Below are 26725 nucleotides of genomic sequence, written 5' to 3' on the forward strand. Positions count from 1 at the left end.
GAGTGACTTGAAAATATAGGTGCAAATTTTACAATTGCAGTATTGCTGAATAGGGTGGCTCAGCAGCCATAGCAGTGATGGTTGAAAAAGATGTAATACAAATCAGAATGTAACTAGTGCATGCCTCACTCTACCCTTGGTGACAATGAAAATCCTGCCAGGATTGCATTGAGAATGTCAAATCTAGAAATAACAACAGCATGACTGAAGTTTTCAGCTGTAGATGAACTGAAGCAGAATGTGATCAGGTAATATTAATGATAATATGGATTTGTGATCTTACACTGGCCAGGAAGTGAAAAATAAAAAGAAATACATATGAATCTCAGTCAGAAACCGGGGAGAAGAATGAATCAGTATGAGGAATGGAACGTGTAATGAATGAACAAGAAAACTACTACATCTAATCTTTCAACATTTAGTTTGTGGGAGTCATTGTTCATCTAGAGATCCATATTAAATAATCAGGCTGTCAGTATAGACATGATAATGTGAAACGACTGCATTTTATCAATAAAAGTTTAGGGATAAAATTGTACAGAAGCACAATTGAGGTTAAAAAGTAGTTCTACTGGTCCCTAATAACAGTGTAAAGATGGGAAGAGAAGCCTCTGGAAACAATTTATTGGTCACATGTAATAGATTCAGACAAATGTGGCCCTAATCAGATGGGCAATGATGTAGAGACGTTGGGGGAAGATAGATTCGACTGTTGGTGATGGGTGGGGTGGGGGGGGGGGGGGTTCTCAGCAGTGGAAAGCTCCATCATTTAAGACTTTAAGAGCCATTTTGGTACAACAGAAAACCAAAAACCAGATTGGAGGGATTCAAACAATTATTGATTTTCTTTCTTTGATCATAAATATTGACTGTTTCAAGGTACCTTACACAGAATTCCTGTATTGAATTTATTTATTTTCTTTCTTCTAAGTGCCCTCCACAATACTCTATTTGAGGCCCTTTTATCTGAACACAGTGTAATGGATTTGGTTGCTGAGGAAAACATAATTAAACAGTGCTATTATTTTAATTATGTGTACAGGGTCTTTTGGAAATTGATCAGTTTTGTCTAAATATGAGTAAAATACTGACTTCATAATCTCAAGTCTTGCTGTTCTGAATAATGCAGTGCTAGTTAAGCTATCTTATTATTAAACTGTCTGTTTTATTTATTTTAAGAATTCTGACATATGTACGTGTATTTCTCATTTACCACCCTCAACCCCACATGCCACAAATTTAATACAATTTCAGTTCCAATACATTTTTTTTACTAATTGAAGATGTGAAGTATCAAATTCTTTACTTACACTTTCTCTCTTTTGCTCAATGTGTAGGTGCAGTGGCAGCATTTGTTGTGGGTTATATAAAAATATCATGGTCCATGTGGAGTGAAGTTGCACTTCTCATCTTTTCCTTTGTTATTGTCGTTGTGCTGTATGTGATGGACACTGTCCAAAATATTTGGGTGTGCTACAGCTGTTATGTGCTTTTCAGAATCATCTACATGATGCTAATAACCATTGCGACGTGAGTGGAACTTTTTCTTCAAACGTGTAATTGAATCTAACTTTAATGTTATACAAATTTTGGGACTGCGGTAAACATTCAAAAGTAATTGCCTCTCTTTCTTTTTAAAGGTACAAAATTGCTGCAAATCTAAGTGTGGAACTATATGCTTTGGTGTTTGGTGTAAACACTTTTGTTGCCCTAGTCCTTCAGACTGTTTTAACTTTGATTGTAGTAGAAGCCAACCTACTGAACTTAAACATATTTGGACAGGTAAGTGTTATCATTGTACTTTAACTGGAGAGAGGGAGAGAACAGCTGAAGTTCAGTATTCATTGAGAAAACATTAATGTGCCAAAAGCAGTCATTTGGTTTGTTCTTTTAATAACGGAAATAGTTTTGATGATTGTCATTTGAGATTTACTACTGGAGTATCCAACAGTATTTTGACCTTAAGCATTAAGAAGATGGAACTCCTTCAATAAGCAGTGACCACATAGAATGATGTGATTTTATTCTTCATGCCTGTGCCTGTTATTTAACAGAGAACTTGGTTATAGTTTCACATTCTTGATTTTTCCCACAGTGACAGTCCTTAATTAGTGGTGCAGTCCACTTTCAAAGATGACTGTTGAATCTATGTTCTTGGCCATTGTGATTGTGTAATTTGCTTTTCCTTATTTTGCCTCTGATATTTTTGCTAATTACATTTAAGCATGATGTCCAGTTGCTGACCCCATTGTTATTGGAAACAATTTATCTTTATTCCTATTTATCTATTTCCTTCATGACTTTAGACATTTTGGTCAAATCACAGATAAGCCTTCACTGCTCTGGTTCCTCCAGTCTCACCATAAAGTAGAAATTCCTCTGCTGATTTCCTAATAATATTAACATTTCCCTTTTTAGTCTCATCGGTTTTATGATTCAACTTGGCAGGCAGTAGTCAAGAAGCTAATCTTGGCCATTTTAAATTGAATATGTTGATTGGAGGTTCTTTAAAGCAAGTACAATTATTTTTGATTAGAGAACACAAATTTTTCTGTGCTTTCTTTTAAGATGAAAGACATTTTGAGGTACCTCCATAATTATTTCTAGGAGCTGAAGAATTGCATTCAGATTTGGCAGCCAAGAAAATGCTGATATCTTTATTCCCCATCTTCTGGTAAGATGGCGGCAGTAGGTGGTGACTCTTAGAGTGCAGTTCTGATGGGAATCATCATATACTTCCATTTAGGACTACATAGCTGAAATTGACAGTCACAGCCATGGGTAATTAAGTAAGCAGCACTATTTTAAGATGCTTTAAAAAAAATCTATCGATACTCAAAATCAATGAAGGCAGTTCCCTTTAAGAACATGTAAAAGGGAATGGCGCTGCAGTCTACAGGTACAATTGAAACACAGAGGCCTTAGACACCCCCCCTCCTCTCTTCCCCCCCCCCCCCACTCCCGACTATCCAGCTGATGAATATACAGTCTCTGGAAAATAAAATAGAGCCCTCAGAGCAAGATTGCTGTACTGGGGTGACATCAGGAACTGCTGCGTACTTTGCTTTACAGAAAAATGGCTATCACCCGTCATTTCAGATATGGTGTTACTGCCCAGTGGCGTCACCATTCTCCGCAGTCTCAGTCAGAGGAAGTGGAATATGTTTTATGATTAATTCATCACAGTGCACAGAAATAGCAGTTCTGTCACAGTCCTGCTCACTTGACCTGGAACATCTAGCAGTCAAATGTCATTCTTTTTTATGTGCTGAGGGAGTTTTCTTCAATCATCCTAGCAGGTGTACATTTCACCTCAGGCCAATGTCAGACAGGCATTAGAGTAGCTGAGCATCGTAATCAGAAAACATGAAACAGCACACGCTGATCCCTTCCCTATCATTGCGGGGGATTTGAACCAGGCCAGCTTGAAGTCTCTGAGCAACCACCTGCAACATACCTCCTGTAGAACCAGAGGAGCCAACATAGATGACTACTGTTATACCACCATCAAAAACACTTACTGTGCCATCCCACACCTATGCTTTGGAAAGTCCGATCACTTGGCTATACTTCAATTCCCACCAGTTGATATAAGCAGAGACTAAAGACCGCAGCATCAATGGTGAGGACCAAGAAGGTATGGTCAAGGGAGGCAGAGGAGCACCTACAGGACTACTTTGAGTTGGTGAACTGGACAATTTTCAGGGATTCATCATCCAGTCTGAATGAATATGCCACAGTTGTCACTGATTTCATCAAGACCTGTGTGGATGAGTGTGTGCCTTCAAGAAGATACCCAACACACCTAAACCAAATGTAGTGCATGAACTAGAAGATTAGTATCTACTGAGGGCTAGATCTATGGCATTCAAGACCGGTGATTCAGAACTGTACAAGAAGTACAGGTACAACCTACAGAAGGCTAATTTAAGAGTGAAAGAAGCTATTTTGATTGAGGTCAGAAATGAAATTGGGTGCATGTCAGCTCCGGCAGGGTTTGAAAACCATTATTTCCTACAAAGCGAAACCTAACATCATGAATGGCTGTGATGCTTCACTCCCAGATGAGCTCAACACCTTTCATGCATGTCTTGAAAGGGAGATTAAAGCCACACTGGTGCATATTCCTGCAGGATCTGGTGACTCTGTGATCTCTGTCTTGGAGGCCGACATCAGAACATCTTTTGTTGATGTGAACACTGGCAAGGCGTCAGCTCTTGATGTTGTGCCTGGTAAGGATATGAAAGCCTGTGCCAACCAACTATGTTTAAGGACATTTTCAGTCTCTGATTGCTGCTGTCGGACGTTCGACCTGCTTCAAAAGGGTGACAGTCTAATTCGAAAGTGCCCAAAAAGAGCAGGGTGAGTTGGCTCAACAACTGTTGTTCAGTTGTACTTACAGCTACTGTGATGAAAAGCTTTGAGAGGTTGGTCGTGGCCAAAATTAACTCCTGTCTCAGCAAGGAGCTAGACCCACTGGAATTTTCTTATTGCCACAATAGATCTATAGCGGAGGCAATTCCACTGGCTCTCTACTCTGCCTTGGATCACCTGTACGATAGTAATAACGATGTCAAGGTGCTGTTTATAGATTATAGCTCAAGCTCCAAAACCTGGGTCTCTGTACCACGCTCTGCAACTGGATCCTTGTCTTCCTCACTAGGAGATCGCAGTCAGTGTGGATTGGAAATAACGTCTCCTCACTGACAACCAACACAGGTGTACCTCAGATGTATACTTAGCTTACTGCTCTACTCTGTACACTCAGTTGTGTGGCTGGGCGCAGCTCAAACACCATCTATAAATTGGACAACTGTTGTTGGCAGAATATCAGATGACGACAAGGAGGCATACAAGAGTGAGACAGATCAGCAAGCTGAGTGGTGTCACAGCGACAACCTTGCACTCAATGTCAGTGAGACCAAGGACTTGGTTGTGGACTTATGAAGTGGAAGTTGACTGAACACACACCAATCCTCAATGAGGGATCAGCAGAGGAAAGGGTGGACAGTTTCAAGTTCCTGGATGTCAACATCTCTGAAGTTCTTTCCTGGGCTTGACATATTGATGCAATTACAAAGAAGGCATAACAGCGACTATATTTCATTAGGAGTTGAAGGAGATTTGATAAGTCACCAAAGACAAACACAAATTTCTACAGATATACTGTGGAAAGCTTTGTAATTGGTTGCATGACTGTCTAGTATGGGGGGACCACTGCACAGAATCAGAAAGAGCTGCAGAAAGTTGCAACCTCGGCCAACAACATTATGGACATTAGCCTTCCCAGCATCAAGGACATCTTCAAAAGTCAACATCCATCATTAAGGACCCTCATCACCCAGGATATGCCCTCTTCTCATTGCTACCATCAAGGAGATGGTACAGGAGGTATATATATCTGTAATTTATAGTTTTTTAATTATGAATTGCATTGCCCTGCTGCCAAAAAACAATTTTCACGATGTATGTCAGTGATATTAAACCTGATTCTTTATCCTACATGTTGTAGCGGTGTGCTACAAGCAGCGCTAAAATTTCGACACGGAGTCGGTAACTGCAGTCGAAGGAAAAACTTTATTCGAAAACTTCAGCCTCACTTTTAAGCCTCTGTCAACCGGCCCCCCATGGCGAAGAGGCTCCAAAGCTCTGTGCTCGCAAACCCCCGTAGGCTATCTAATTGTGAGTCGGTTCGGATACGCTAGGAAATGAGGCGCTACATAACCCCCCCCCAGAACCGGCGATACACCCCCCAATGTCCACAGCCTGGGCCAGAACCTGCTTGGGAGGTCGGCCTCTGCGCCGAGGCGCCGGAAACTCGGCCGGTTGCGCCAGGTCCACATGGGCCGGCTTGAGGCGGTCCACCGTGAAAACCTCCTCCTTCCCCCCAACGTCCAGCACGAACGTGGACCCGTTGTTCCGGAGCACCGTAAACGGCCCCTCGTATGGCCGCTGCAGCGGTGGCCGATGCCCGCCCCTTCGTACAAACACAAACTTACAGTTCCGTAGGTCTTTGGGTACGCAGGTCGGGTGCCGCCCATGCTGTGAAGTGGGTATGGGGGCCAGGTTACCGAGCTTCTCGCGAAGTCTGCCCAGGACTGCAGCGGGTTCTTCCTCTTGCCCCCTCGGGGCTGGTAGGAACTCCCCGGGGACGGCCAGGGGCGCGCCGTATACCAACTCGGCCGACGAGGCGTGCAGGTCGTCCTTGGGCGCTGTGCGGATGCCGAGAAGGACCCAGGGAAGCTCGTCCGCCCAGTTGGCTCCTCGCAGGCGGGCCATGAGGGCCGACTTCAGGTGACGGTGGAAACGCTCCACTAGCCCGTTCGACTGTGGGTGGTAGGCAGTGGTGTGGTGCAGCTGAGTCCCCAAAAGGCTGGCCATAGCTGACCACAGGCTGGAGGTGAACTGGGCGCCTCTGTTGGAGGTAATGTGGGCTGGTACACCAAAGCGGGATATCCAGGTGGCGAGTAGGGCTCGGGCGCAAGATTCGGAGGTGGTGTCGGTGAGCGGGACCGCCTCTGGCCATCTTGTGAACCGGTCCACGATAGTCAGGAGGTAACGCGCTCCGCGCGACACTGGCAGGGGGCCCACGATATCCACATGAATGTGGTCGAAACGCCGGTGGGCGGGATGGAACTGCTGCGGTGGGGCTTTGGTGTGCCGCTGAACCTTGGCCGTCTGGCAGTGCATGCACGTTCTGGCCCATTCACTGACCTGTTTGCGGAGACCGTGCCAAACGAACCTGCTGGAAACCAGCCAGACAGTTGTCCGGATGGAGGGATGCGCCAAGTTATGAATGGAGTCGAAAACACGTCGCCGCCAGGCTGCGGGGACGACCGGACGGGGCTGGCCTGTGGCGACGTCACAGAGTAGGGTCCTCTCACCTGGGCCCACGGGGAAGTCCTGGAGCTGCAAACCAGAGACTGCAGTCCTGTAACTCGGAATCTCCTCATCTACCTGCTGTGCCTCAGCCAGTGCCTCAAAGTCTACCCCTTGGGAAAGGGCATGAACGGTAGGGCGAGAGAGCGCATCCGCCACGACATTGTCCTTACCCGAGACGTGCCGGACATCCGTTGTGTATTCAGAGATGTAGGACAGGTGGCGTTGCTGGCGGGATGACCAGGGGTCAGATGCTTTCGTAAACGCAAAGGTAAGCGGTTTGTGGTCCGTGAACGCGGTGAAGGGCCAACCTTCTAGGAAGTACCTGAAATGCCGGATTGCCAGGTAGAGCGCCGACAGTTCCCGGTCAAAAGCACTGTACTTGAGCTCGGGTGGCCGCAGGTGTTTGCTGAAAAACGCCAGGGGTTGCCAGCGACCTGCGATGAGCTGCTCCAGCACCCCACCGACTGCCGTGTTTGATGCGTCCACTGTGAGGGCGGTAGGGGTGTCCATTCTGGGATGTACTAGCATTGCGGCGTCAGCCAAAGCTTCCTTCGTTTGAACGAAAGCGGCGGCGGACTCCTCGTCCCAGGTAATGTTCTTGCTCGGACCCGACATCAGGGCGAACAGGGGGCGCATGATCCGGGCAGCTGAAGGGAGGAAGCGGCGGTAGAAATTGACCATACCTACGAATTCCTGAAGGCCTTTGATCGTGGTGGGTCAGGGGAAGTGGCGGACCGCATCTACCTTAGCGGGCAGAGGGGTTGCCCCGTCTTTAGTAATCCTGTGGCCCAGGAAGTCAATGGTATCAAGTCCGAACTGGCATTTGGCAGGGTTGATTGTAAGACCGTACTCACTCAGTCGGGCGCAGAGTTGACGGAGGTGGGACAGATGCTCCGGACGACTGCCGCTGGCTATGAGGATGTCATCCAAATAGATGAACGCGAAGTCCAGGTCCCGTCCCACCGCGTCCATTAACCGCTGGAACGTCTGTGCGGCATTCTTCAGGCCGAACGGCATGCGGAGGAACTCGAAGAGGCCAAACGGGGTGATGAGAGCCGTTTTGGGGACGTCGTCAGGATGCATCGGGATTTGATGGTACCCTCGGACAAGGTCGACCTTGGAGAAGATCCGGGCGCCGTGCAGGTTTGCCGCAAAGTCCTGAATGTGCGGCACAGGGTAGCGGTCCGGTGTGGTAGCCTCGTTCAGCCTGCGGTAGTCGCCGCACGGTCTCCAGCCCCCCGTCGCTTTGGGCACCATGTGCAGGGGGGAAACCCAGGGGCTGTCGGACCGCCGGATGATCCCCAATTCCTCCATTCTCTGGAACTCCTCCTTCGCCAGTCGGAGCTTGTCCGGGGGAAGCCGCCGAGCACGTGCATGGAGGGGTGGTCCCTGTGTCGGGATGTGGTGCTGTACGCCGTGCCTGGGCATGGCTGCTGTGAACTGCGGTGCCAGAACCGATGGGAACTCCGCCAGGACCCTGGTGAAATCGTTGTCGGACAGCGTGATGGAGCCGAGGTGAGGGGCTGGCAACTGGGCCGCGCCCAGGGAGAACGTCTGAAAGGTCTCGGCGTGTACCAGTCTCTTCCTGGGCAGGTCAACCAGCAGGCTGTGAGCTCGCAAAAAATCCGCACCCAGAAGCGGTTGGGCTACGGCGGCCAGTGTGAAGTCCCACGTGAACTGGCTGGGGCCGAACAGTAGCTGCACCTGACGGGTGCCATAGGTCCTTACTGTGCTGCCATTCACGGCCCTCAGGGGGGGACCCGGTGCCCTGCTGCGGGTGTCGTAACTCGTCGGAGGTAAAACGCTGATCTCAGCCCCAGTATCGACCAAAAACCGGCGTCCCGACCTTCTATCCCACACATACAGGAGGCTATCCCGATGGCCAGCCGCCGTAGCCATCAGCGGCGGCTGGCCCTGGCGTTTCCCGGGAACTTGCAGGGCGGGCGGCAACGGCGGGCTTCTGCGCCCCACCGCTGGTGGTAGAAGCACCAGTGGTCATTGGGCCGGGGGTTAGTGGGCTCTGCGGCCGGGCCTGGACTGGTTCGCTGCCGGGAGCGTGGCTGGGAGATCTGTGCGATGGACGCCCCGCTCACCTTTTTGGCGTTCCACAGCAAGTCCGCCCGGGCTGCCACCTTCCGGGGGTCACTGAAATCCGCATCGGACAGCAGCAGGCGTATGTCCTCGGGCAGCTGCTCCAGGAATGCCTGCTCAAACATGAGGCCTGTGTGTCCCTCGGCCAGAGACAACATCTCATTCATTAAAGCCGATGGAGGTCTGTCGCCCAAGCCATCCAGGTGCAGTAAACGGGCAGCCCGCTCGCGCCGTGAGAGTCCGAAAGTCCTGAGGAGCAGGGTTTTGAATTCCGTGTACTTGCCGTCTGCCGGGGGCGACTGTACGAACTCCGCGACCTGGGCAGCTGTGTCCTGGTCGAGGGAGCCCACCACGTAGTAGTAGCGGGTGTCTTCTGAGGTGATCCGGCGAACGTGGAATTGGGCTTCGGCTTGCTGGAACCATAGGTCCGGGCGCTGTGTCCAGAAACCCGGCAGTTTCAACGAAACCGCATGAACAGAGGCGGCGTCGGTCATTTCTGGTCCAAAAATCGTTTGGACCGTCGGGGTCACCAATTGTAGCGGTGTGCTACAAGCAGCGCTAAAATTACGACACGGAGTCGGTAACTGCAGTCGAAGGAAAAACTTTATTCGAAAACTTCAGCCTCACTTTTAAGCCTCTGTCAACCGGCCCCCCATGGCGAAGAGGCTCCAAAGCTCTGTGCTCGCAAACCCCCGTAGGCTATCTAATTGTGAGTCGGTTCGGATACGCTAGGAAATGAGGCGCTACAATGTGTCATTTTCCTCTATGATTGATTTGAAGCTGCCAATATTCTGTCTCTATTGCTGAAAGAGCTTTCATGTTCTGCCTGGTAGGGAAAAACCAGGGAAATCCTGTCTTTCAATTCAAGTCAGTAACAGCTAAATCATGGTTCAAGTGTTTTAGAGAGTCAGTGAAGGGTGCAAGGTTTCTATTAGTGTGACAAAACTGCGTAGTGCAGCATCAGTTCTGGCCCCTCCTGTCAATATTGCCCTCCAGTGTTCACCCAGTGGATTGCATGCATGCATACATTCATCTGCGGACTACTGAGAGCTCTTGCTGATAACACCCACAGGCCACCAAGTTAAAGGGCATGTCACTCAGGACTTGGGCTGTATATATTATTTTTGTGTAACTGTATGTTTACTGCTATCTTGTATGTGCTATCTGTGCCTTATGCTGTGTATGACTGTTGGTACTGTGTTTTGTACCTTGGCCCTGGAGGAGCACTGTTTCGTTTGGCTGTATTCATGGGTATTCATATATGGTTGAATGATAATTAAGCAAACTTGAACTTGAAAACATTCTTAAAAAAAAATAAATGTGAGGTATTGCTAGTTAATACTTTCATGCTCTGTAAAATATCCCCTACAGGTGTTGATATACACAAATGCATAGGATGGTAGAATTGTGGTTACTGATTAATAAAGGATACTATATGTATTTTCTTTAATTGAAATTTGTTTTCTACTAAGACTAAATGAGTTGTTTACTAAATGTTTTCTTTCTAGTTTCTAGCTTACACCATTTACTTCGCAGCGATTGCGATACTCTTTCTGATCTATGGTGTATACAGCGTTATAAAGAAACACAGAAGGGTTGCAAGCAGCTGAAAACATCTCTGATTGCTCGGACGGTGGGGAAGTGCCACCCAGGCTGACTTGTAAGCAGAAATTACACTTGTGATGTTAACTTTTGCCATCTTTCGCCGTCCTCATTACAAACTTCACTACTTTAAATCATTACTGGTATAGCACTAATTAGATAATTTCTTCACTTCTGCACAGTGTCATTAATCAAAAAGTTACTTGAAGCTACAGTTGTTTTTTAGTTGCAACTTCACCAAAATCTTGCACTTTGTTTATGCCAAAGGACAGGATTTTGAAAGGGGCAAATTTTCTGCAATATCCAGGATCGACACCCTCTTCTAAAAAGTGCCTAAAATCTGCGTGATGGTACATAATCACCTGTTAATGTTGCTCACATACGCCGAGCCCTCTTAATTTTGAAACCTCTCCAGTTATAGAAACATAGAAAATAGGTGCAGGAGTAGGCCCTTCGGCCCTTCGAGCCTGCACCAACATTCAGTATGATCATGGCTGATCATCCAACTCAGAATCCTGTACCTGCTTTCTCTCCATACCCCCTGATCCCTTTAGCCACAAGGGCCATATCTAACTTCCTCTTAAATATAGCCAATGAACCGGCCTCAACTGTTTCCTGTGGCAGAGAATTCCACAGATTCACCACTCTCTGTGTGAAGAAGTTTTTCCTCATCTCGGTCCTAAAAGGCTTCACCTTTATCATTCAACTGTGACCCTTCGTTCTGGACTTCCCCAACATTGGAAACAATCTTCCTGCATCTAGCCTGTCCAATCCCTTTAGAATTTTATACGTTTCAATAAGATCCCCCCTCAATCTTCTAAATTCCAGTGAGTATAAGCCTTGTCGATCCAGTCTTTCTTCATATGAAAGTCCTGCCATCCCAGGAATCAATCTGGTGAACCTTCTCTGTACTCCCTCTATGGCAAGAATGTCTTTCCTCAGATTAGGAGACCAAAACTGCACACAATATTCTAGGTACGGTCTCACCAAGGCATTGTACAACTGCAGTAGAACCTCCCTGCTCCTGTACTCAAATCCTTTTGCTATGAATGCCAACATACCATTTGCCTTTTTCACTGCCTGCTGTACCTGCATGCCCACCTTCAATGACTGGTATACAATGACAACCAGGTCTCGTTGCATCTCTCCTTTTCCTAATCGGCCACCGTTCAGATAATAATCTGTTTCCCTGTTCTTGCAACCAAAGTGGATAACCTCACATTTATCCACATTAATTTGCATCCGCCATGAATTTGCCCACTCACCTAACCTATCCAAGTTACCCTGCTTCCTCTTAGCATCCTCTCACAGATAACACCACCGCCCAGCTTCGTGTCATCTGCAAACTAGGAGATGCTGCATTTAATTCCCTCATCTAAATCATTAATATATATTGTAAACAACTGGGGTCCCAGCACTGAGCCTTGCGGTACCCCACTAGTCACTGCCTGCCATTCTGAAAAGGTCCTGTTTACTCCCACTCTTTGCTTCCTGTCTGCCAACCAATTCTGTATCCACATCAATACCATACCCCCCAATACCGTGTGCTTTAAGTCTGCACACTAATCTCCTGTGTGGGACCTTGTTAAAAGCCTTTTGAAAAACTAAATATACCACATCCATTGGCTCTCCCCAATCCACTCTACTAGTTACATCTTCAAAAAATTCTATAAGATTCGTCAGACATGATTTTCCTTTCACAAATCCATGCTGACTTTGTCCGATGATTTCACCTCCTTCCAAATGTGCTGTTATCACATCTTTGATAACCGTCTCTAGCATTTTCCCCAGCACCGATGTCAGACTAACTGGTCTATAATTCCCCGGTTTCTCTCTCCCTCCTTTTTTTAAAAAGTGGGGTTACATTAGCCACCCCCCAATCCTCAGGAACTAATCCTGAATCTAAGGCGTTTTGAAAAATTATCACTAATGCATCCACTATTTCTTGGGCTACTTCCTTAAGCACTCTGAGATGCAGACCATCTGGCCCTGGGGTTTATCTGCCTTTAATTCCTTCAATTTACCTAACACCACTTCCCTACTAACATGTATTTCCCTCAGTTCCTCCATCTCACTAGACCCTCGGTCCCTTACTATTTCTGGAAGATTATTCATGTCCTCCTTAGTGAAGACAGAACCAAAGTAGTTATTCAATTGGTCTGCCATGTCTTTGTTCCCTATGATCAATTCACCTGTTTCTGACTGTAAAGGACCTACATTTGTCTTGACCAATCTTTTTCTTTTCACGTATCTATAAAAGCTTTTACAGTCAGTTTTTATGTTCCCTGCCAGCTTTCTCTCATAATCTTTTTTCCCTTTCCTAATTAAGCCCTTTGTCTTCCTCTGCTGGTCTCTGAATTTCGCACAGTCCTCATGTGTGCTGCTTTTTTTTGCTAATTTATTTGTTTCTTCTTTGGACTTGGTACTGTCCCTAATTTCCCTTGTCAGCCACGGGTGCACTACCTTCCCTGGTTTATTCTTTTGCCAAACTGGGATGAACAATTGTTGTAGTTCATCCATGCGATCTTTAAATACTTGCCATTGCATATCCACCGTCAACCCTTTAAGTATCATTTGCCAGTCTATCTTAGCTAATTCTCGTCTCATACCTTCAAAGTTACCCTTCAAAGTTCAGAACCTTTGTTTCTGAATTAACTATGTCACTCTCTATCTTAATGAAGAATTCCACCATATTATGGTCACTCTTACCCAAGGGGCCTCGCATGACAAGGTTGCTAACTAACCCTTCGTCATTGCTCAATACCAATCTAGAATGGCCTGCTCTCTAGTTGGTTCCTCGACATGTTGGTTCAGAAAACCATACATTCCAAGAAATCCTCTTCCTCAGCACCCTTACCAATTTGGTTCACCCAATCTATATGTAGATTGAAGTCACCCATTATAACTACTGTTCCTTTATTGCACGCATTTCTAATTTCCTGTTTAGTGCCATCCCCAACCTCACTACTACTGTTAGGTGGCCTGTACACAACTCCCACCAGCGTTTTCTGCCCCTTAGTGTTATGCAGCTCTACCCATATTGATTCCACATCCTCTAGGCTAATGTCCTTCCTTTCTATTGCGTTAATCTCCTCTCTAACCAGCAATGCTACCCCACCTCCTTTTCTTTCCTGTCTATCCCTCCTGAATATTGAATATTCCTGGATGTTGAGCTCCCATCCTTGGTCACCCTGGAGCCATGTCTCTGTGATCCCAACTATATCATATTCATTAATAACTATCTGCACATTCAATTCATCCATCTTGTTACGAATGCTCCTCGCATTGACACACAAAGCCTTCAGGCTTGTTTTTACAACACTCTTAGCCCTTATACAATTATGTAGAAAAGTGGCTCTTTTTGCTTTTTGCCCTGGATTTGCTTGCCTGCCACTTTTACTACTTTTTGCTTCTACCCTCATTTTACACCCCTATGTCTCTGCACTTGTTCCCACCCCCCTGCCACATTAGTGTAAAGCCTCCTGAACAACAGTAGCAAATGCTGCCCCTAGTTCCAGTCCAGCCCAGGTGCAGACCGTCCTGTTTATACCGGTCCCACCTCCCCCGGAACTGGTTCCAATGCCCCAGAAATTTGAATCCCTCCCCCTTGCACCATTTTTCAAGCCACGTATTCATCTGAAATATCCTCCTATTTCTACTCTGACTAGCACGTGGCACTGGTAGTAATCCAGAGATTATTACCTTTGAGGTCCTACTTTTTAGTTTATCTCCTAACTCCCTAAATTCACCTTGTAGGACCTCGTACCGTTTTTTTACCTATATCGTTGGTACCTATATGCACCATGACCACTGGCTGTTCACCCTTCCATTCCAGAATGTCGTGCAGCCACTCAGAGACATCCTTGACCCTTGCACCAGGGAGGCAACATACCATCCTGGAGTCTTGTTTGTGGTCGCAGAAACTCCTGTCTATTCCCCTTACAATCGAATCCCCTATCACTATAGCTCTCCCACTCCTTTTCCTCCCCTCCTGTGCCGCAGAGCCACCCATGGTGCAATGAACTCGGCTGCTGCTGCCTTCCCCTGATGAGACATCTCCCCCAACAGTATCCAAAACAGTATATCTATTTAGGAGGGAGATGACCTCAGGGGACTCCTGCATTACCTGCCTACTGCTACGCTGTCTAGTAGCCACCCCTTCCCTTTCTGCCTGTGTAGCCTTTACCTGTGGTGTGGCCAACTCACTGAACGTGCTATTCATGACTTTCTCAGCATCGCAGATGCTCCAGTATGAATCGAATTGCAGCACCAGATGCTCAATGTGGTCTGCTAGAAGCTGCAGCTGGACACACTTCCTGCACACATAGTCGTCAGGGACACTGGAAATATCCCTGATTTCCCACATTCTGCAGGACGAACAAACCACGGGGCCGATCTCAGCTGCCATGACTTACCCAATACTTGCCTCAACTTTTGAAACTTTCTCCTTTGAAAGAAACTTACCCGGCCTTACCTCACTTGGAATGAAACTCGTCCTCAGCCTCTTCTCGTCAAAGCCTCAAATCTCCACTCTTTCACTGGCCCACTCACTCACTGGCCACTTTCCACTGGCTACTTTTCTTTATATATGTTTGAACCTTGTTCAACTTGATATGAATGAAGAACATATGTTAGCTAATAATATTCATGTATTTCACAAATCAAATGCATCAATTGCAAGTGAATTATGTGCCTTTTTTTCTAATTACACAAATAAATTTATAAACAAGAGAAAACCTGCTGATGATGGAAATCCAAGCAACACACACAAAATGCTGGAGGAATTTAGCAGGCCAGAAAGCATCTATGGGGAAAAAAGTACAGTCGACGTCTCAGCCCGAAATGTCAACTGTACTTTTTTCCACAGATGTTTCCTGGCTTGCTTAGTTCCTCCGGCATTTTGTGTATGTTGCTAAGTAAATTTATATCAGGTCTCAGTACACCTGTGTGGTCTAGTGCACACGTTTGAGGATTGCAGGAATGGGACTAATGAGTTTAGAAGGAAAACTCAACCTGAATCTTGAACTTTGATCTGTAGCAAAATGTTCAGTTTGGCTACTCACCTCTTTGTAATTGATGACGATCTGTGTCTTAATTGCTTTTTCAAAGGCATGTCAGTTATTGAGAAAAAAATTGTATGGCTATTTTATAAAATTGTAGAATATATAATATAATGATTTATAATGGAGGAATAGTAGAGCTGAAAGGAATATTTAATAATATTTACATTTTTAGCAATTATTGGAGTCACGCCTCTAGTCCTGTGTTGCGGATAAATCTCAGGAGCGGCAGAAAGAATAGATCAGACAGTCTCAAATGTTTCAGACTAAAGGACTTTATTACCTGATATCACAGAGAGCCTCTGTACCTAAAAGCGGTGCTTAGGGGCTCTGCTGATCTTGCAGACCTGCTTCATTATATAGGCACGGTGAACGTAACTAGAAGCACTTAACAATGACATTGTTTGCCTGTGAACTTAGTACTAGACTGTAACAAACAACATGACTTTGAACTTCAGACTAATTTTCAACAGACAAGACCATAACGTAACTGTGGTGCCATAGTATTCTTGTTTAGACTTTAGCAAGGACTAGATTCTAAGACTTGCAACTCAGACCTCAGCTAAATTTTAAGAGCATTGACAAGCGATTAGGTTAACCCCTACATATCCAAAGAGTCTTAAATTCTTCCGCATCCTTTAATAGTGCCAAAGTCTGATCAGTTATAGTTCTTTCTACGGAACACAGGGCTTATAAAAGAAATAGTTTGAAAAGTAGGGGATTGGGTTTAATTGGACAGATTTGTCAAAAAAACAGCATAAGCAGAAAAAGGAGAGATGGCTTCTGTAGTTCTATCCATTTATAGCTAAGGATGGTATATAGAATTTTAAATCATTGGCATCAGCCATTCAAAAGCAAGTAAGAAGTTATGTCCATTAGTATGTCAGTAAGTCTGTAAAAACTTGTCCAGGGTACTTTTTGTCCAGGGTAAAGCACCATGATGGTTAAAATTGACCTGATGTGAATGATGTATCAAGTATTACTTTGGAATATGTAATGGAAATGTGCTTAGTAATGAGACAGCTATGTCAACTGAAATGCTCATTGTCTCTTAATGGAGCTGTTACAAATTTCTGTGAGCTTTTAAATGCACTTTGTGGCCATTGCACAGTTAGTATTAAACCAAGTTTTTCCTTAGTTCATAGTAAATTCACAGGATTCACCTTGCCATTGTGCAGTTTTTTCCTATGTTGATCATAAAAGCCTCAGAAACAGGATTTTATGATTAATTTTGAAATGGCTAGGGTCGAGGAATTTGGAAAAAGGAGGAGAGAACAATTTGAATTTTTGTACATTTAATGGTTTTGTTTATCTTGCAGCTAAATTATATTAACAGCTGTAAGCATTTACTTGGATCAGTCTCAATCAGCATCTTCCTACCCCATCCTAATTGTACTTACCCCTGTGTTTATTCCTGAGAACATCTCAAATGTCTAGTCCTCTTTCCAACATGTCAAGATTTATGTACACAAATATATCCTGACCTCCACCTTTAATGCCTTGGCCCCATAGGACTATTGCCCACCCCCACCACTCCTTCAATACCTGCCACCTTCTGCCTGCCAGACCCTTGTCTCCCTTCATCTAAGGGACACAAAATTAAAGAGACCTCGCAGCGATGTTTAAACGATGTTGCTGGATTTGACAAGACCACATATAAAGCAGTTTGCATTTGCCAAACTGCTCATTACATCAGGATCATCTGGGAATGTGAAGGTAACCCTTAGCTGCTTTTCTCTGTTGCGAGTCACCTCAAGGTCTTTGCCCTAGCTTTCTGTTTTACCTGCAATAAAAGTGAAGAACTTGTGACATTTTTTGGTGTTGGTTTTGAGCTCATTCTGACAGCTGTCTATGATGTTTTCATCAACACTGTCCTTGCTAAATTACACTGGTTCTTTTAGCTCCAAACTGGGTTTTTTCTCTAGCTTCTATCACCTAAAGTGTCCTCATGGGGCTTATCTTGTCAAGGAAACCCTCTCCTTTATCTCCTTGACTCTTTTGTATTCTTTTCCATCTAACCACTTTCTATCTCGCCTCAATTCCTCCTGATACCAACCCATCTTTCAATGTAGGCTGATCATGTTGACTTCTCTCCATTTCCATTCCCACTCCAAACCTGCTATCACATTTAATACTCAAAGCTCAGCATTTAACCTCTCTGGCCTTGCTGACCATCATATCTCCAGCTATCTTTAAATTCTTGGAATGCATTGAAGCCTCCTAAGTCCATGCCCATCTTTCCCAGAACAAGTTGTATGAATTCTTGACCTACCTGCAGTCTTTACAGCTGACCATCTTTTTCAATAATTAAAAATTTCCAATGATTTCTCATCCCATACCTGTGATGTTTGGCATTTTGGGGATACAGAGAAATGCTCCTATTCCTCATGTACATGTTGCACTCAACAACATTATCTGAAAGTGATTCCTGTTCTCTGTGCTGCTGATGATATCTTAACAGCTCCCTCCACCCACCTTTTGACTTAGGTGGAGGCCTCTATCAAATTTTTGGCCTGGCATAGTGAATTGAATTGACATTATTACTTACATCCTTCATATACATGAGGAGTAAAAATCTTTACATTACATCTCCATCTAAGTGTGCAATGTGCAATTTATAGTAATTTGTAATAAATAGTATGTACAAGATGAGTGGAAACTTTCTCCTAATAAATATTGGAAAAGTCCAATTCATTGTCTTTGATCTCAACCCATCTTCCCCACCCCCTAAAAAAAAAACAAACATAATTCCCTGGATACATGGCTCTGTTCCTCTTTCCAACAGCTCCCTTAAATATAACAAGACCTCGGGTTTGATTCAGGATTGTATTTGAACTTTGATCTCAGATATACATCATAATGTAAACTACCTTTTCCCAGTTGTTGGCATCTTTGCCCTTGTTTCAGTTCATGCTGTTGAAACTCATCAAACCTCAAGCCATTGCTCTTAGTGGTCTCTTTTGTTTTATCTCCTTACACCTGACGTCATAAAGAAAAGTCAGGGGGAAGAGTCCTGCTCCCATGTTTTCAGACCATTATTGGATCTCAGTCTGGTAACGATTTAGAATTCATATCCTTTTCAGTTTTCTCCTTTGTCTCCCCTCCTAAATGTGTAATCTACTACCTTAAAGTACTCGGACCATCTAGGTGCCTCCATCCTCAGATTTAATTGTTCACCTCTGGTGCCTGGGCTTTTACCTCCCAAAGCCTTTATCTTTCTAAACTGCTCCAAGAAAGTGTGGTTCTCTACACTTCTCCTCCTCCAAGACAAACCTCTGAATTTTGATCATCTACTCTAATATCTTCATCTAGTTCAGTTTTAAATTTTGCTTGGTCTTAATCCTGTCAAGCTTTCTGGTGTTTTATCCACTTTAGGTATTTAAGGCAAATTTGTTGTAATTTGAGCAAATGTTGGAAATCTGATAGCTGTAATCTAAAGAAACTCTTTACCTTGTTTTTTTTCTTAATAAAATTAATCTCATTTTTGGTGACTGAATGGACCACACAGACTGTAGATGTAAAACATCTTTTAGTCAGCATGTCAAGGAAATATTCGGGAAGGATTTCCCATGAAGAATTTAACGAGAATATCTCTAAAAGGTATACCAAGATCTAGTACTCTTTTTAAGCACAAAAATAACAGCAGGTGATTAAATATGGTTTCTGTAGTTACAGTTATATGGTTTACTTCAACAATTTGTGTGTATACAAGTAATTCTGTAGAATTACATATTTACAATGAGAGCACACCTTAATTGATACCTTTTGAATATTCAAGCATCTTGTGGATGATCCAAAGGGTTCTGAACATAAACACCTCAAACAATCAAAATATGGCTCTTTTTATCACAAAAGCACTCCAACTATTGATTGACAGAAAAAGTGTACCTTTACACTGTTAGGTGGCAGAAATATGTATTTAACTGTGCTTCAAGTGATAAGATGCTCACTTGATCCCTGATTTCATCCTGGGAGTTTCAATGTGGCTCAGTTGATAGGTACACTCATCTATTTTTTTTTGCCCTACACAAATTATACTAGTGCAAAACCAGAAAGCCCCACTCATGGCTGGTTTCAATGTCCTAAAAGTATGAATGGATGTTATATGCAATGAAGTATCTAGATACAACTGTCAATAGAAAAAATTATCTTGTCAGTTTCTTAAGTGCTCACCTATTATAATTGGTAAGCAGTGATCAAACAAACTGGTGTCTATTTGATTATTGCTTGCAAGTTTTATTTGAATAATTTTTGAAAACTAGTTCTCATTTGTACTAATGGCTGCTCTCCACATAATTGTTGATAAGTAACATTTCTTAACAGCATTCATGTATTTCCAAGTAATGGAAGGATAACACTGGATTCTAAAAACAGTTAACAAATATATTTATTGTAATGGTACACATTGCTGTTTAGTCGAGCCTCTGCTACGTTTGTCAAAGTTAGTGAAGTAATAGATTTCTTGATTAGTATTGATTGTTGTATTTAAATGTTTCTTATGTGATCAGAAAGATTATTTTTAGTACCGGTATTTTAAGTTCTCATGTTAAATCTAACTGGTTTTGGACAAATGATTTACATTTTAATTGCATCAATATTGAGGTATTAGAGATCTGCACAATATTTAGGTGAGAACTAATGGACAAAATAATTGGTTCATTAAGAAATCTTTTCACGATGGTAACTTCAAATATCGATAAACAGCATACATTGTGAGTTTTTAATTTAAGTATTGGGCTGATGTAATTTTGATTAAAGTGTAGACAGTGTTTCAAACGAATATTTTCTTTCATCAAACATTATTAATGTTGAATGATTAGTGTGTGCTTGTGAGAGAAAAATTTGAAAATAAAGTGGAAATAAAGTTTCTCATCAAAATTCAGGCAATAACACAAAATGTATTAAATTGTAGAGAGGAAGATATTGTTAAAACTACAAACTTTTGCAATAATGAGAATACTTTGGGCAGTAGATACCCAGAATTGTTTTATAATCAAAGCCATTGTTTGTCCTTGAAGGAAATTGCAAGGGGTTGTGAAATGCTACACCTTCCTTTTCTTAAAGTTTGATTAAAAAATCAATTTTTTTTATAAGTAAAAATAAGCAACAAGAACATGCATTCAATAGAAGGGCACTGAGGTATGTAGATGGATGTAGCAGCCAAGGGGGTTAAATAAAACAGGGTTGGAGCAGGTTATTCAATTCACAATAAACTGGAAAAAATATATTAGAACTGTAGATATTATAAATAAGGTGCAGGAAAGGATCTTTGTTACATTTACAAACTAACTTGTATGTAATTGTATTAATTGCTTTGCTGTATATTTATTTTGAAAGTGGTTTGCGTTTGTCAATTAAATTCAATTTGATTTTTATTACACACATGCCTAGTTTATTTTTGAATAAGTGTATTACTGAACATTGTAGTTGAATTAATAGACTTTGTCCTTCCATTCCATGTGATTGTACTATCACGAATTCAACTGGAAGCTATTTAAATATTGTTTGTATTTTTTGATAGAAATTCACTTTAACATTTTTATCATTGTGATGCAAATATTAAAACAAATTTAATCAAAAATTGTGCATTTATGTTTTTGTTTATCATAAGTCAAATGTGGATTTACTTCACTTTGGGAAAGCAATGGTTCTTGAAGCTTCATCTAATCCTGAATATGTATTTCATGCAAATTTTTTAAGTAGTTGCAATTATCAACTTAAGTAAAAAGCACAAATTGCAGCTGAGTTTTTAACTGATTTGAGTGGGTGGGGTTAAAGGTTTTGTGGGGATAAAATAAAAATGTGCACAATACTCTTGAAATAGACATGTATTCTGATATGGGAGATGATTTGTTAGACAGAGAAAAAGATTCGAAGATGTGTTCAAACCACTTAATCTGGAAATCCCTGCCTCGTAACTGCTCAAAGTAGAGAACGGGAAATTGGGATGGTATTGAGATATATGGTCAGTGGGTAACATTTAATGTGAGCTCAGACGGAGGTGAGGTGTATGGCCCCCCAAATCCTAACAACTTTCTTATAGGGGCACAATTGGGAGCATCCTGACTGGCTGCATCACTACCTGGTATGAGAACTGTACTTCCCTCAATTGCAGGAATCTGCAGAGAGTGGTGTGCTCAGCCCAGCACATCTGTAGTTGTGAACTTCACATGATTCAGGACATTTACAAACACAGGTGTGTAAAAAGGGCCCGAAGGATCATTGGGGACCCAAGTCATCCCAACCACAAACTGTTCCAGCTGTTACCATCTGGGAAATGGTATGGTAGCAAAAAAGCCAGGACTAATAAGCTCTGGGACAGCTTCCACTAGGCAATTAGACTGCTTAATTCATGCTGAAGCATTTTATTTCTATGTTATATTGACTATCCTATTGTATAAAATTACTATAAATTGCACATTTAGATGGAGACGTAAAGGTTTTTACTCATGTATATGATGTAAGTAATAAAGTCAATTCATTAGTTTTACATAATTTCAAGCTTCTTGCATTTTATTTTATTAGTACAAATACTTTATTCCTTCCTCCATTTGCAAAAACACTGGCTGTTAGATCTACCTGCATGGAAGGCTGATGCTTCTTACTGCTTAGGCAAATTGTTCCTTTTAATAACAAATAAGAATCAGAAAAAATGCAAATTTTGGAAATCTGAAAGAAAATTGTAAAGTGATGCTGAAGTAACAGTTTTAAGAGTATTATTTTGAATGTGCATGGGGATTAATATCTAAGAATACTGTTAAGCTTACTTTTTGTTCTATAATCTTACCTGTGTGCCACCTATTCTCAAGTATATCAATCTGCAGGCTAGTATAATTTGCTGTGCATTGCAGCAAATACTTGGTCATTGTGGAGGAGCTGAATTATAGTCATACGTAATGGAACAGTCCGTTTGGCTCAGTGACCATCGAACTCCTATTTACATTCATCCCACACTGATCTCATTTACCAACATTGTTGATTATCCACGGTGAATGGTTTCTAGATTTCTGCAGGTCATTGGGATTTGGAGAGAAACCCATGCACTCACAGAGTATGCAAGCTTCTCTCTCTCTCCCCCTCATGCTCGCTCCTCCTCCCCCTCTCTCTGCCTGCCTGGAGTTTGGCAATCACATAATCTGCTTATTGCAATTTGACTAAGTTTGGGTACATTTGGTTTGGCAGTGTTATTGTCATATCTTCAACTATTGGGTCTGTAGGGTAGCTCCACTCCCTTTTGAAATTTAATGGAGCTGAGGTGCAACATTGCAGTAAGAAGTGGAGAAAAGTGCTGGGGCATTGGCAGAACCTTGTTTGTAACTTTGCTTCAATGAGTTTTAATCAGCCCTGGACCCACTGTTTAGGAAGATGGCTTGCACACTGTTACATATCAACATGTGAAGTAGGAGGGTCACTGCAGCCAGCTGAATTTGATGACTGTGTACGGCCATAGCCAAGAGTTCCGAACATAAGTTGTGTGTACAGGTAAATATAGAAATCAGGGACATGGTTAAGTGTGTGCAGTTAGAGCGAGGCATGAGGAAAATAGGCTGGAGGGGATGTTGAGCACCTGTGAGTTAAGGAGGGAGGCAGTAGGCAAGGTTGTGAGGGAAGATGGGAGTTGTGTCTTATGAAAATGTGTCCTCACCTTCATGTGTGAACATTGAACTCCTGGACCCCAGGAGTCTTCAGCTCCTTGCTTTGTGATGTCTGTGTAGTAACTGGTGTACAACAACAGCCCTGTGTTAATTTTGGAATCACACACTGCCAGTTTCCACTCCACAGAATGAAGTTTTGGCTCTGAAATTTTAGGATCCTCATAGGCGCTGATCCACTAACAAACTAGAATACCTGTCTACTGTCGTAGCTTGCAAACTTGGGGGTTTTGACATTGACCGATACATGGTTTGCAGGAGTAAGCTGAAGAAGAATGACATGGTGAGCTTTGGTGTCAAACTTTACAAAAGCCTCCAAGGAAGACATACTCCAAATCTGAAAAAAAAAACTTGTTCTGCATTCCAAAGGGAGACAAATGATCCTTCTAGTCAACTTCAACCCCCCTGGTAAGGCATGATTGAGACATTTAGGAAACAGTGAGGTCCTTCTTTTGACTAAATTCTTGGAGCATACCTCAACGTAATGTAGTATAACTCAATTTTGGGAGCAAACCTCACATGTTGTCAGACGGCCCCGCACAAACTATCATGGTAACACCCCTGGGTCGAACGGTGGAACCTGTTAGAAGATATACTGGCCGGAATGAAGGATTGCAGAGATGTTTGTATCACCTGTGGTACAACAGGCACTGACTTCTGGACTGATCTCCAACAGACTGGCCCCAAAACCACCGTGAACTGAAGCGTTGCCCTCAATGACCTGACAAAGACAGCGTCCTTCAGACGATCCTGTCAACTCCTCGTCCGCAGGAGTTGCATGGATTTCACAGACCGTAGGCTGTGATGGAGTGTGTTATAATTGCAACAAATAACTCGGAGCGGCACTCGGAATCTTTTTATATAACAGGAAATGTTGGAGGTACTCAGCAACTAGGAGAAACAGAGCTGATGCTTCAGGTGCACGATACCCTTGCAATAAATGGTTGAAGGTTTTACAATGAATGGCGAGGACGTTACATCTGGAGTAAACGGACAGTGCAGACTGGATGCGGTGTGATTGGTGTGTGTGCAAAACCCGGGAAGGGAGGTGGGAACTCGCGGCAACTTTTGATCTCAGTTGGTGCTGAATTAGTGGCGGCTCTTTATAAGTGAACCGGGAGAAGGGTATGGTGAAACCCGGCGCTGCAGCAGCGAACCAAACCCTCTGCCGGTGCAGAAATTCCTCGCCGGCCAGGCTCTTCCCCGCCACCGATTTCCCCAGAAGTTCTGATAGCTAACAACTTTAAAACAATAAGATGTATACTGTTTGAAGTGTCCTTTTTTAAAGAATCGAAAGGACGGCGCGCCGCTGCTTGGGCCCGGAGGCGCGGCGAGCTGTGTGCTGGGCTCTTGCTGCGCCTGGAGCGCCGAGACCACCCAGGGCGCAGGCAGGGAGAGTCTCCTCGCAGGCCGGCGCCATTGCACGAAGCGGCTGGGGTGGCGGGCCGGCGGGCCGGCGGGCGGATCTGGCGGCGAGGAAGAAGCTCCTGGCTAAAATCTTGGCCTTTCGAGGAAAATATGCGGAGAAACGAACTTTGCGCAGGGAAGGTGAGGCGTGCCGTCCGTGGAGGGGTTATTGTGTGCGGCGAAGGAAATGAAAGCAGGAAAAGTTGTTAGAGCTGAGCAGACAAAGGAAGCTGATGGTCGGCACAGGACGGGGGAGGGGGTGCCTCCTAATGCTCTGTCCCCGTTGCCTGAAACCCCTCAGTGTTGGGGAGGGTGGGGAAAGGGGCTCACTCTGCCGCGGTCCAGTTGCGGGATCCTGCTGCCCTCAGTCACGCCCGTCGGGGTCACTTGCACCGCCAACAGCCCGTTGCACCCCGGCGGCCGGCGTTTACCGGCGAATCCAAATACAACTTTGTTTGAAGGAAGTGAATGGGTTCGGGTGATTTCTGCCGAGAAAGAATGAAGCTGTTGACCCCTCCGGGAAAGGGAGCTGGTGGCTGCATCCCCTGTCTAGCCCCAGACGTAGAAAGCAACTTTCAAATTTAACGGGGTTGGAGGGGGAGACATCCGATGGGTCGTGTTATGCTCCTTACCATTAAAAACAAGTCACCCATTTATAAAAGCACATTTATATTTTCTTTATCCTTTTCCCTATCCTTTATTCAACCTGATCACTCACCCTAGTGGTCAGGGAACAGGGTTGGTTCTTTAAAAATCCCTCACACGGGAAGATGACTTGTGGGTTGTTGGAACGACGCTTGAACAAATGTGAACAATGAAGATTGCATGACAGCGCAAAATAAAATGGGTTAGGTTCCTTGTAAAAAAAAAATCCTGTCCTGATCCCCGTAGTCCTTAAGATTCACAGTTTTCAAGGTGGTTGGACAACTTGCACCGGCCGCATTTATATTATTATTTTTAAAAGATGTAATAACGTTCCACTACTCGGTACATTACCGACAGATGTTCACACAGAAGGACTGACTATGAAGCTTTTCTTGCGCGGGCTTGAAGGGGTGGGACAAAGGGTTAGGGAGGGATATTCAGAGTTTTGCACTTGGCAGTCGAGACGTGTCTGCATTCGCTTATGATTTAATTGGTTCAGAAATGCAAATTTACCGAACTGGAGATCACAGAGAAAGGATAGGGATTACCGAGGTGGAGAATTTGAGGGATTGAAAAACCAGGATAAGAATTTTAAAATAAAATCGTTCTTTAATCGGAAGCCATTGTAATTTAACATTCATTTCAAGAAGTCTAGAATACAAGAGCAGGGATGTGATACTGAGTTTTTAAAAGGCACTGGTAAGACCTCACCTTGAGTATTATGAACAGTTTTGTGCTCCTCACCTAGGAAAAGATGTGCTGGCATTGGAGAGGGTCCAGAGGAAGTTCACAAGGATGAATCCAGGAATGAAAGGGTTATCATGATAGCTCTGCGTCTGTACTCGCTGGAATTCAGAAGGATGGGGGTGGGGGGGAATCTCATTGAAACCATTCGAATGTTGAAAGACCTAGACAGAGTAGATATGGATAGGATGTTTCCCATGGTGGAGGAGTCTTGGACAAGAGGACACAGCATTAGGATCGAAGGGCGTCCATTTAAAACAAAGTTGCAGAGAATTTTCTTGAGCCAGAGGGTGCTGAGTTTGTTACCATAGCCAGCTGTGGAGGCTAGGTCGTTGGGTGTAATTAAGGCAGAGTTTGATAGCTTCTTGACTGGACATGGACAAAAGTTATGGGGAGAAGGCTGGGGACAGGGGAAAAAAGATCAGCCATGATTAAGTGACTCACTGGGTCAAATGGCCTAACTGCTCCTATGTCTATGGTCTTAAGGTCTTAGAAATAAAAGGACGATTGAGGCTTGGTCCAGATTGGGAGATTTGTACCTGAGCATTGGATAGCTCACATACACATACTCAAAGGGATGTTGGTTAAGAGTTTGCTAGAGAAGTAAAATCGAGAGACAATAACAATGAGATTAAGGATGAG

The 26725-nt window shown here is 43.8% G+C and overlaps 2 protein-coding genes across 2 annotated transcripts in view; both read left to right on the top strand.

The window, feature by feature from the left end:
• LOC132393273 (thiamine transporter 1-like) overlaps positions 1-22124 on the top strand; it is a 32046-nt gene extending 9922 nt beyond the window's left edge. The window contains 4 exon segments of the mRNA XM_059968298.1: positions 1338-1530; positions 1641-1782; positions 10482-10564; positions 10566-22124. Of these exon segments, the coding sequence (XP_059824281.1) occupies positions 1338-1530; positions 1641-1782; positions 10482-10564; positions 10566-10656 (509 nt within the window). The 3' untranslated portion in view covers positions 10657-22124.
• Positions 22125-22336: 212 nt separating this feature from the next.
• The window catches only part of gpr161a (G protein-coupled receptor 161a), a 29189-nt gene continuing 24800 nt past the window's right edge, over positions 22337-26725 (top strand). Inside the window, exon 1 of the mRNA XM_059968299.1 lies at positions 22337-24835. The gene's annotated coding sequence lies outside the window, so the exon portion shown is untranslated. The remainder of the gene's footprint in view (positions 24836-26725) is intronic.

This window comes from Hypanus sabinus, chromosome 4, assembly GCF_030144855.1.
Source record: "Hypanus sabinus isolate sHypSab1 chromosome 4, sHypSab1.hap1, whole genome shotgun sequence".
In the NCBI taxonomy this organism is placed as follows: domain Eukaryota; kingdom Metazoa; phylum Chordata; class Chondrichthyes; order Myliobatiformes; family Dasyatidae; genus Hypanus; species Hypanus sabinus.